This window comes from Prunus mume, linkage group LG2 (assembly GCF_029339155.1).
Source record: "Prunus mume cultivar Tortuosa linkage group LG2, ASM2933915v1, whole genome shotgun sequence".
Taxonomy (NCBI): Eukaryota; Viridiplantae; Streptophyta; class Magnoliopsida; order Rosales; family Rosaceae; genus Prunus; species Prunus mume.
In genome coordinates, this window is record NC_142699.1 from 29231260 (window position 1) to 29243922 (window position 12663).

General features: G+C 37.5%; 2 protein-coding genes across 2 annotated transcripts; one reads left to right on the forward strand and one right to left on the reverse strand.

Moving 5' to 3' along the window:
* Positions 1 to 1069: 1069 nt before the first annotated feature.
* LOC103323778 (ammonium transporter 1 member 1-like) lies at positions 1070 to 2907 on the reverse strand. The gene has a single exon (XM_008225790.3). The coding sequence runs from the start codon at positions 2797 to 2799 to the stop codon at positions 1291 to 1293; it is 1509 nt and encodes a 502-aa protein (XP_008224012.2). The 5' UTR covers positions 2800 to 2907; the 3' UTR covers positions 1070 to 1290.
* Positions 2908 to 7376: 4469 nt separating this feature from the next.
* LOC148919998 (uncharacterized) lies at positions 7377 to 8785 on the forward strand. Its single transcript, XM_089044509.1, has one exon. The coding sequence runs from the start codon at positions 7550 to 7552 to the stop codon at positions 8783 to 8785; it is 1236 nt and encodes a 411-aa protein (XP_088900635.1). The 5' UTR covers positions 7377 to 7549.
* Positions 8786 to 12663: the final 3878 nt, after the last annotated feature.

Genomic DNA, 12663 nt, shown 5'->3' on the forward strand with positions numbered 1-12663 from the left:
GACTCTTCTTTTCTGAAAACTAATTAATTCATTGTTAATAACTTAAGGCTATCACCAAGTCAATATTCAACGGAAGATTGGATTGGAAAAACAAAATGAAGGATGATAGGAAGCAATTATATCCCACGATTGTCCCAGCTCCTTTATATCATGCCGACATCATCTTCATTCCATGGAAGAATATATTTTTAAATAACCATTATACTCTTTCACATAGTCTATGACAATATATTTTATATGATCAGAAAATTTCCAATTTGGATGAGTTTTTAGTGATGAGCCTTGAAACATGACTTAAAATATACATATAGACGATTCGGAATGCTAAATTGCATTGTGTAATCCTCAAAAGAATGTGTGCATTTTGTTTTAAAATAAGCACATTCTTAAGATAGAAAAACTGACGTTGTATTTGTCATATTTGCTAAACAAGCTGATGCATCTATGACAAAGAGAGCATATAACATCAAGTGCAACTCTATGCGAACCGGACAGTCGATACTGCAAATAATGTTCGCTTCTGAACTAATCTTCTTATGAAGTAAATTTTGCAAAATTAATATAATTATGTATCTATCTCTCTCGTCACTCTTACAAAAATAATTACAGCAGAGAAAAAAAATCATATTTCATGAGACGTGACACTACAAACAATATAACAAGGCCATGCTAACTCCAAGTTCACAAGCCATCTACTGGTTTGACATTCCAACCAAGTTCCATCTTTGCGGCGTCAGAAGATTCTCCTCAGCCAGAAGTCTACTGGCCCAGGCTCCCATACTCTATAATTTCAGTTAAAGTCAGAATTCAATCCAGTGAATGAATCCAAAATGTTTCACATCGATTCATTGATTTTCTTTGTTCTTTTGTCACTTCCATTTCATTCACGATCACAAAACAAAGCCAGCCACATTTCTTTTGGCTTTTAACAAAAGCAGATCAAACAAAAGCACTTGTACCCATTTCCCAGAGTAGTCATTGCTCACGAATGATACATTTTCAATATTCAAATAAGTACCACATAAATATTTCATTTTAATTTTAATAAAATAGAAAATAGACAGTCACATGAATAATAATAATAAATAATAATTTACATAAATAAAAAAGAGGTAAAATCTCAATCCAACAAAAACTTATCTTCAACACGCAAATCATTATCACCACAACCACCCCATTACAAAAAGACACATTATTTTACACAAATCCTACATATAATAATTACTCAACAGTTACTATTCAAAAATATCATAAAATTTTTATAAAAAAAGAAGAAGAGGAAATTAGTTTCTAAACGAAAGTGGGCGTGGAAGAAGCATTTGGTTCTACTTTTCTAAGCTGAATCGTCGCTGGCTTCTCCGAGTCCTCGTCGTCATGGTACACGTAAGCAAACCCACCATGTCGGGTCAGATCCATACCCGCCATCTCATCCTCGGCCGAAATCCTCAGCAGCTTCAGCTTATGAAGCACGAAGAACAGGGGCCCCATCGTGGCACTGACCCACCCGATAATCACCACAATCTGGATCAAGTGGGCCCCCAGCATCTTCCCTCCGCCGCCCATGAACAACCCGTAATGCCGATCAGGTTTTCCCGGGTACACCTCGTTCACGTATTTCTTGGTAGCAAACAGCGCCGTGAAGATAATTCCCCACGCGCCGCATCCGCCGTGGAGCTGCGCCGCCTCCAACGGGTCGTCATATTTCATCTTCTCGGCCAACTTGTTGCACGAGATCAAAACGATGGCGGCGACGAAGCCGCATACGATTGCTGCCCACGGCTCTACGACGGAGCACCCCCCAGTAATCGCCGCGAAGCCGCCGAGAAGTCCGTTACAAACGTCCGTTACGTTCCAGTGACCCGAGAGGATCCTCTTTCCGAAGAGAGTTGTCAAAGCGGCAGTGCAGCCGGCGAGGGTGGTCGTCACGGCGGTGCGGCCCACCGCCGACCACTGCCCGTAATATGATCCGGTCCCATACGAACTCAGGATCTTGGTGAAAGAACCCGGGTTGAACCCGTACCACCCGAACCAGAGCAAGAACGTGCCCAAGACTACCAAAGTAGCGCTGTGTCCGCGGAGAGCGACGGACCGGCCGGAGTGGTCGAACCGGCCGATTCTCGGACCCTCGATGAACGCTCCCCAGAGGCCGGCGATGCCTCCGACCATGTGGACCACACCCGACCCGGCGAAATCGATGACTCCGGATCCGAAAAGGAGGTTTTGGGTATTTGCAGCGCTGGCCCAGCCGTCGGTTGACCAGAACCAGTGGGAGACGACCGGGTAGACGAAGCCGGTGAGGAAGGAGGAGTAGATGAGGTATGCGACGAACTGGGTCCTCTCGGCGATGGAGCCACTGGTGATGCCGGCGGCGGCGATGGCGAAGGCCCACTGGTAGAGGAAGTGGCTGTAGTCGAAGGAGTCGGAGGGGATGTCCCTGAGGCCGAAGAAGTGGCGGCCGATGAAGCCGTTGGAGGGGCCGCCGAAGGCGAAAGCGAAGCCGAAGAGGTAGTAGAAGATCCCGCCGGTGGCGGCGTCGAGGACATTGGTGAGCATGATGTTCATGGTGTTCTTGGCGCGGACGGAGCCCGCGCAGAGCATGGCGAAGCCGAGCTGCATTGAGAAGACGAGGTAGGCGGAGAAGAGGAGGTAAGTGGTGTCGACGGCGTAGGCGGTATCGGAGAGCTTGGAGGACACGACGGCGAACTGGGAGCAGATGAAGTTGGCTGCATCGGTGTTGTTGGGGCCTAGCAACTGGGCCAGTTGGCCTGAGGAGCAGTCTAAGGTAGCCCACGTCGCCATTGCAGCACAGAAGAGAGAGAAGAGAGAAGAGAGGAAGAGAGGAGAAGCAAAAGTCTAGGTCCTCATCTACCTCTCTATAACAGGTACCGTTGGGTGGATGCTGCTTATGTATATAAGAGAGAGAGAGGCACGAGCTTTGATTTTTGGAGCAACGTGGGCCCTTTTCCTGTAGTGTTCATATATGATTGGAAGATTTTGTAGACTCAATTTTTGGAAAAGTTCGTAATATACACGGTCAGGATTCAGATCCATGCAGGTCTTGGGGTGTTTTGTCATTTTTCATAATTAATATTCTACTAAAACTGATCTCTGATTATTAATTAGTACAATTAGCATATTAAAATAATTTCCTCCACTGGAGGGAATAATAACTTTAGGCGCTAACTTTCATTTTAATTTAGACACATGTTCGATACTAGACAATAATCTTAAGATATAAATGAAATAATAATCGAGACCTATGTTTTTATTCGATGGCTTCCCACCTGCTAAACTAAACTTTACTCAAGAAAAATGTAAAGGTACATGATCTTTAGCTTAATTAAGTGACATAATTTAGGTTACGATTAAAAACGTGATGAATGCGGTGTGGGAACATGAATTAGGCTTAAAATACTTAATTAAGAGTTCGATTCCATCTAATTTATTGAATATTTTGATTTCAATTTGCAAAGCAATGATCTCATTGTTTGATATTTGACAAGACCTAATAACTAACCAAAAAATTGAAACTTTTTATTTTTATATTTTATAAAAAAGCGATATATTGCATTTGTAATTAAAGCCTAAAGGTCGTCAGGTAGAAGGGAGGTGTAAACCCACAAAGCAGTAACAATAATATCCTACCAGGAAACGTTGAGACCAAACTCATTCAGCATCCAAAGAGTGACCACAACTTCCTCCAAATGGCCAAATCAACACACAGTATCTATAGACAAAAACGAAAGAATTGAAAAGCAACGAAATGTAATACTCCCAGATGGACTTGGATGCGTATGTTTTTTTTGGGGAGGAGGATAAAAAGGAGAGTCAGATGTAAACAATAATTTCATGTACGTTGCTTTCAATAGTTGTTCATATTATGTAATATGCATGCATTTTTCTCAATAGATTTTCAGCTCGTTTATTTCGTTTGATTTGTTTGTCTTTCTTTAGTCAATTTGTGGAATTAATTTGAGTGACAAGTGTTCTATACTAGTATCATGTCATAGCTGGACCATTTTGCTATCCAGTTTCTTATTGAATTGATTCAATTATCTTGTCTGTTGTAATATTTATAAATTCAATTAATTCAAGATTTTTCCTTCTTGTAGCTTGTTCCTACTCAATTCTCAGTTCCAGACCAACTTCTCTATCCAAAACTTAATAGCTGTATGGTTTTAGTTTAATGATAGTTATGTTTGAAGTTTGGGACCGCTATGGTTTTAGCTCTAGAACATGATGATTTGAAGAAAGCCATACATGACAGATAGTAATGATAACTTGAGCTAAGATTGGTGTAACTTCAACTTTCTGCATCTTTAAAGGCTTGACATCCTTTAACTAATGGATGACAGATGGCTAACCCGAATCCAATCCACACTTTGGTGAAATCTATTTCGGAGAATACAAGAAAGTCCTACATAAATTAAAATCATAAGTAAAATCTTGTAATTACAATCTATTAAAACCATAAGAAAAATCATGTTGAAATCTATTACATTAAAATAAAGTAATTACAATCTATTAAAATCTCAATTGAATACACCCCCCTAAATTTTTAGTTTTTATTTTTCATTTTTTGTCCTACAGTATAGAGGGAAAAAGAAGAAGAAGAGAATGGAAGTAAGAATGAGAGTAAAGATGAGATTGAGAGAAGGAAGATAAGAGGAGCGGATGAGAGTAAGGAGTAAAGTGAAAACAAAAACTAAAAACTAAAACCTACTTGAAATTGTTTTCACTTTTGTTACTCATCCCTCCCATCATCACCTCTCAATCTCATCCTTACTCCTATTCTTACTCTCACTCTCATTTTCTTCTGTATTGTATCACAAAAAATGAAAACTAAAATGAAAATAGTTATCAAACGGACCCTTATTTCGCCATGTACGTAATGACAATAGCTAATAAATAAAATTTTATGATTTCAAACGACTTTCAACTGCTCTTTATTTAGGGAGCTAGAGAAAACATAGAAACTCTGTGGTGTGGTGAAATATAGAAAAGTTGATTTGAAATATCGTGAGAGTTTTCTATGGAACAGAATCTTTTCACTAATGTGCTAGAAAACATAGAAAAGTTTCCTTTTCACGGATCTCTCTTGAGGCTTCATAGCAAAGCTAGAGTTAGAATTCTCAAACCTCTTCAAACTCTGTGGTGTAGTGATTTCAAGTTGTCAAATCTTATCTCTGTTAGTGATGAATGTACAAAGTCCACATTTGTCACGTTCTCAAGAGGGTGAGATGAGATTTTGTCCTCGATTTTTATCCATGAATCTTTTCCTTTTTAAATTTTTAAGTAGGACATGGTTTTATTTCAAATTAATTTTGGTCACACAAAATATTTGTGGAGATGAGACCATTATCATTATAGACGTTATACGACCAATATTTTGAATGGTATGAGCGTACATAACCATGCAAATACAATCAATCCATAGAGAGATTATAGCGTGATACTAAAATATAATCATCTGTATAATTCGTTAACTAACGTGTTATAATATATGTGGACAACATAATTCATTTAGGGAGCATTTTTACTCACCACATTAACTTAGAGGTGTAGGAATTTTGTTATTTTTGTTGTCAATTGAGTTTTGAGTCATAAAGAAAAAAAAAAAAAAAAACAAAACAGATTTTATGTTCCAAAGAAAGGATTTTGTGTTTCAAGGAACATTTCTTGCATTTTTCTAGCCCCAAGATGATTGCAAACATGTTGCAGATGTGTTACAGATGTTGTTTTGGTCATTGGATGACTTTAAAACCCAGAAAATAGCAAAAGAGGTTACTATGTTCTTATTTTGGTCAAAATAAATTTTTTTGCCTATTTTCCTTTTTGATGTTTTTCAGGTAAATTTGAAGCCACCAACATGTTTAGAATGGTTATTATGATGATTTGAAGCAGGTTTGGGGGTCTCAAGTGGTTTACATGGCGTTTTAGGAAGATTTGAAGCTAAAAAAGTAGCCTAAAACCCAAAAAAGGCTAGCTACTATCTACCCAGAAATATGACGCTTTTTCGTCACAAAAGGGTTTTCAGCTGCGGTGTTCATCAGATTTTTCGTTGCTAAAGGGTTTTCAGCGACGGTGTTCATCAGATATTTCGTCGCTAAAGGTCAATTTTCCAGAATTTTCTTATTTCATTCCAAATCAATTACGATCCATTCCATTCGCGATCAGAGGTTTCTAGGAGCTATTCCAAGTGTGTCCTCTTCCTTTTGATGAAATTTCTTTATTCCTAAGCAATTGGGGCTCATAAATTCACTCATATTTGTTTGCAAAATCACAAAATTCCTTTAAATTTTGAAAAAATAAAAATTTGTTAAAGCCTGTACTTTCTCTTACTAATAGTGATGTATATGTAATGTTTGATCATATTTCTTTAATTAAAGTGTTGTCATGAACGTTTATGCATCATAATTATAGCACTTCACATAGCCATACTTCAAGTATTTTGATGGACAAGGTAGCTATACTTGGATGATCGTGGAGAAATAGTGGAGACTACCATTGTGAGATACTTGAGCCAAATTTCCATTCATTGAGAGAGTATTTGAGATTATTCTTATTCACTATTTTCTTTCTTTCTTATTTAGATTGATCTCAATTAGGCTTTTGAATTGAATACTAAGAACTAATTTCTCTTTTGTATGAATAATCTTATGCTTTCACTTTTGAGTTGGATGGACCTTGGAAGATGATGTTAGGCTATGCATGTTCTAACCACTAAGTAAAGCCTCATGTCCTACCCATTGTGTGTGCCATCAACCCTTTGAAGCCAAACACTTAGCCTTTTATTTCATCACCCACAATATTTCCTTACCATTTTTACCCTATTTTTAGCCATATACTAGAACTTAAGACATACTAAGGCATTTATCAGTTATAAGGCTTGGCTCTTCAAATTTACTTTAAAAGGGCGTCCAGGATTTTTGATATGCTTCACTTTTTTTTTTCTTTTTGAATATAGATCCTTTTTTTTTTTTCCTCTTTTCTTTTTCTTGAACTTTGAGCACATATTTCCTTGGTACATGCCACCTCTTTGAAGATGCTCTTACTCAGTTAACTATGTCTACCACCCAATTTATGACTGAAACCAAAACCCAACTTCAGAATCAGAGCGCTTCTATTCGGAACTTGGAGGTGCAAGTAGGCCAACTAGCTACTATATTGAGTGAAAGAAGCCAAGGAGTATTGCCAAGCCAAACCGAGATTAATCCAAAAATTCAAGAACATGTGAAGGCAATCACACTTCAAAATGGGAGACCCATCAAAACCGCTGTAGATTTGGACGCAAAAAAGCACCACCAACAGTTGAAAGAAACGGAAAAAAACTAAAGACAATAGCCTACATACCGTCGTGAGCTCCATCGGAAATTCAGCAAAATCTGAGCAACCACCATTCAAAAATCTCACTCCAAAATCCTATGTTCTGCCAATTCCTTTTCCACAACGCTTGAAGAAACATAAGAAGGATGCACAGTTCTCCAAATTTCTTGAAATTTTTAGGAAATTGCAAATTACCATTCCATTTGGTGAAGCACTAGACCAAATGCCGAATTATGGAAAGTTCATCAAGGACATCTTAAGCAAAAAAAGACGTTTGGAAGATACAGAGATGGTGGAATTGACGGAGGAGTGTAGCGCGGTAATACAAAGTCAACTACCACCTAAGCGAAAGGATCCAGGGAGGTCTTTTATACCTTGCACCATTGGCACTATTTCTTTTCAAAGAGCATTGTGTGATTTAGGTTCTAGTATTAATTTAATGCCTTTGTCTGTAGCTAAAAGAATTGGTTTGGGGGAAATTAAGAAAACTAATATTTCCTTGCAGATGGCGGATAGATCACTTACATATCCTCACAGCATTCTTGAAGATGTACTAGTGAATGTGGATAAATTCATATTCCCAGCTGATTTCATAGTTTTGGATATGGAAGAAGATGTCGACACTTCAATTCTTTTAGGCCACCCATTTCTCATTACGGGAAGAATGATAATTGACGTAGAAAAAGGTTCTTTGATCCTACGAGATGCTGATCAAAAGGTGGAATTCAAAGTTTTTGATGCAACCAAGTATCCCATTGATTCGGAGTATTGTTTCCGTTTAGAAGCAGTAGATCATGTTGTTCGACCACAATTCATGGCATACTACCCAAAAGATCCACTAAAAGAAAGTTTGGTTCATCCCTATTATTGTTTTCTAGATGGCTATTCGGGATACAATCAAATCCCCATAGAGCCAGAAGACCAAGAAAAGACAACATTCACATGCCCCTTTGGTACCTTTTCCTATAGAAGAATGCCATTCGGTTTGTGCAATGCCCCCGCTACTTTTCAACGTTGCATGATGAGTATATTCTCTGATATGGTGGAGCGCTTTATTGAAGTATTTATGGATGATTTCTCTGTTTTTGGGTCATCATTCGATTCTTGTCTCTCAAATTTAGCCTTGGTTCTACAACGTTGTGAAGAAACTAATTTGGTTTTGAATTGGGAAAAATGCCATTTTATGGTAAGAGAAGGAATAGTCCTTGGGCACAAGATTTCAGCCAAAGGGATTGAGGTTGACAAAGCCAAGATTGATACTATTGCCAATTTGCCACCACCTACCTCCGTGAAGGGAGTCCGAAGTTTCCTTGGTCATGCCGGGTTCTATCATCGTTTCATTAAGGATTTTAACAAAGATTACACAAACCATAACCTAGTCTTCCGAGTCGGCTATGTAATTTATGGTACTTGTTACAAGAAGCTATTTACTAGGAATCTCTTTCCGGTCTCAATCTAATTCTTCCAATTAAGCAATTAGTGGCCAATTAATTGAAAGTATTAAGAACAGTAACAACTACTCAACATGTATAGATAAATAAAATTAACAATATCAAAGAATTTGAGTATTCATAGCTAGGCTACATCGTAACCCTAGTAAAAGAAATTAGTTCATGAATGACTTATTGAGAATCATGATGCTTGATTAAGACATGGAAGACACCAAATTCTCCAAGTAGATGCCAAGGTTGTGCAAGCTTTCTTCGTATTCTCCGTTGGATATTTCGGCTATGAGTATGAATATGTAAGATGTTGGAGGATGGAGGATGATGGGTGATAGGTGATCGAGGATGGAGGATGATGGGTCCTTTGAACAATAACCTAAACTTCCTATTTATAAGACTTCTAGAAATCCTCTAAGGTATAATTGTTAGTCTAGATAGGTATAACATGTAAAACACTAACCTGTTTCAGACATGTTGAATATGATGAAGATCAAAACGAACTTGAGAAACAGAGACTTTCTCCTAGAAGCCGAGAACTCTTTCAGCAATAATTCTTAATGGGATAAATATCTGAATGCTTGGTATTTTTGTGTGTCTCTCGGCTCTAGAAGGAGCCTTCTATTTATATGCATATCTCTAGGAGTTTTGCCATCAAGAAACTCCTAGAGAGATAACCTTAATTCTTATAGGATTAGGTAATCTTAATCCTTATCAACATAGGAATCCTTAAGCCTGTTAATATATATCTAGAACACTTATATTAGGCTGCCATCTCTGATAGGAATAGACTTTTTGATAAACCATGAGTTCTTATTCGATTAGAAGATCACTTCTGTGGTTTAAGACAGTAAACCATCTTACATTCTCTCACTTCATCAAATAATCGATCGAAGCTCATTGTCATCACTTAATGGCCATGTGAAAATCTACTCTTATCTTTATTCCTTTATCAAGCCACTGTCATGATTGAGCTGGTCTTCAGTTCACAAGGGACTGTCGAAGCTCCTTAGATATATAACATCTAAGACTTTTACAATCACATATATGAACTAACAAAAACACATAAGGCTTCCAACTGGATTAAGATTGAAACCGTTATGATTATACTGTCAAGTGTAATCAATCATAACTGGTTTCTACCTTTCTCAGTGAATTTTCCATAGAACTCCCCACCTCTATCAGACCTCACTACCTTGATTTTAGAATCTAGTTGGTTCTCAACCTCTGCTTTGTAAATTTTAAACATGTCCAATGCCTTCGATTTTTCTGCTATTAAATACACATAACCATATATGGAAAAGTCATCAGTAAAGGTTAAAAAAAATTTGTAGCCATCATGAGTGTTGACTGGAAAAGGGCCACAGATATCAGTGTGTATCAACTCAAGTAATTTTTCACTCCTTACAGCTCCTTTCTTTCTGAGGTTTGTCATCTTTCCTTTTGCACATTCAATACATGTTTTATCCCTTTCAGGTGGTCAAGTGGTGGCAACATAGATTGCTTGCTTAAGAGATTCATCATTTCTTCTGAGATATGTCCTAGTCTCTTGTGCCAAAGAGTATATGATTCTGAATTGCTTAACTGTTTTGTGCTTATTACATTCAACATTTTAGTGCCTTGTTTTGGTAGTTTGCAATTCAAACGAAACATTCCATCAACAATCATGCCATTACCAACAACTCTTTTATTTCTTGAAATGGAGAAACCAAAATCATCAAACTCAAACTGTAAGTTTGATTTTACAAGCCTACTAACTGATAAAAGGTTCCTTGTCATAGTAGGAACATAAACGACATCATCTAATTCCAAACAAAAACCAGATTGCAACTTTAGATTAACTAAACCAATAAAGTCTACTTTAACTCTTTCTCCATTTTCCACGAACACCTTCAAGTCATCCTTGTTTGGCACTCTCTTTGTTTTGAACCCCTGCAAGGAATTTGTTACATGAACTGTTGCACCACTGTCTAACCACCATGTATTGGATAAAATCTCAAGTGAATTTGATTCATAAACCACAGAAACTGAGTTTTTCTTACCTTTAGCCTTTTGCTTGTCCAGCCAACGCTTGTACCTTCTACAATCCCTCTTCATGTGACCAAAATTTTTGCAGAAAAAACATTTCGACCTACTGGACTGTCCTTTTGCGCTTCATCATTCTTCTGCTTTTTGTTTGCATATTTGGATTTATATCCTTCCTTTGGCTTGCCTTTAAAATCCTGCACCAGATTCACATGTTCCTTTGCATTATCATTCCTAATGCTTTGTTCTTCCTGCACACATATTCCTATTAGATCAGCCACTATCCATATTTCCTTTTGAGTAATGTAACTAGTTTTCAAATGCCTATAAATGCTAGGCAGGGAGTTAAGAGCAAAGTGCACCATCATGGCTTCATCTACTGTAACTTTCAGAGCTTTCAATTTGTTTCCAATTTCGACCATGTTCAGAATGTGAGTCCTTATGCATCATTCTCCATTATACTTCAAATCTGTGAGTTTGCTCATTAGTGTACCTATCTAAGCCTTTTTGGAGCTTTGGAAATTCTCTGCTATTGCCTCAATGAATGCCTGTGCATTTTCAGACTCTGTGATGCTGCCCTTTACCTCCTCTGAAATTGATCTCCTCATGATTAAGATTGCCATTTTGTTAGCCTTAGTCCATTTTGCAAACTTGGTCCTAGTTTCGACAGATGCATCAGCTGCTGGTGTGGTTGGTGCTTCCTCAGTTAGAACCATTTCATAGTGCAATAAGCCAAGAGCTATTTCAAGATCTTCTCTCCATTTCTTGTAGTTGGAGCCAATAAGGGTCTGGATTGAATTGTGATTGACTGTACAGGTTTTTAAAACATTAATACCTTAAATAATTTCCCCAAAAGACTTTAAGTTAAACATACTTAACTCTCATCTTTGGATAGAAAGTTTAAGTACGTCCATTGACACTGAAATACAAACAGTTATATAATTCCTTGAACAAAAGTTGTCCACATCTTTGGATAGGGGAGAACTTCTGCTATTTTATAACTGTGCATATTCCATGTCGATCCATCATAATCAAAGCTATATCAAACTGCTCACATCTTTGGATGGAGAGCCTTTCAATATGTTCTGAACTATGATGCCACTTTGGATCAATTACTTTGAATATAGCTATCATGGAATGATTGAGCCGCTTTAGCTTGCTCAATTATCCCATGGCAACTGCAAACTTGATCAAAAACTGTCAAGAATATGATAAAGTCAATTCTTTATACTGTTATCATGTTCTTGTCTATATAACTTGCAGCTTTCAGTTTAAAATTTCATCCTGTTTCAGATTGGTTAGGTAAAACATGATATAACTAAGCTCTGATACCACATGTTAGTCTAGATAGTTATAACATGTAAAACACTAACCTGTTTCAGACATGTTGAATATGATGAAGATCAAAACGAACTTGTGAAACAAAGACTTTCTCCTAGAAGCTGAGAACTCTTTCAGCAGTAATTCTTAATGGGATGAATATCTGAATGCTTGGTATTTTTGTGTGTCTCTCGGCTCTAGAAGGAGCCTTCTATTTATATGCATATCTCTAGGAGTTTTGCTCATCAAGAAACTCCTAGAGATAACCTTAATGCTTATAGGATTAGGTAATCTTAATCTTTATCAACGTCGGAATCCTTAAGCCTGTTAATATATATCTAGAACACTTATATTAGGCTGCCATCTCTGATAGGAATACACTTGTCTCTACCCTCAGCTCTGTTATTTGGTCCATTCTAGAAACATGAAGAAATTCAAGAGAAGGAAAGCATCTTATGGAGAAAACTAGTATCTTTGTATTCTCATGGAAAGCCATACTTTCAAGGCATAGAGTTGTTAGGTTTGGCAGCTTCTCTAGTATTCCCATTTG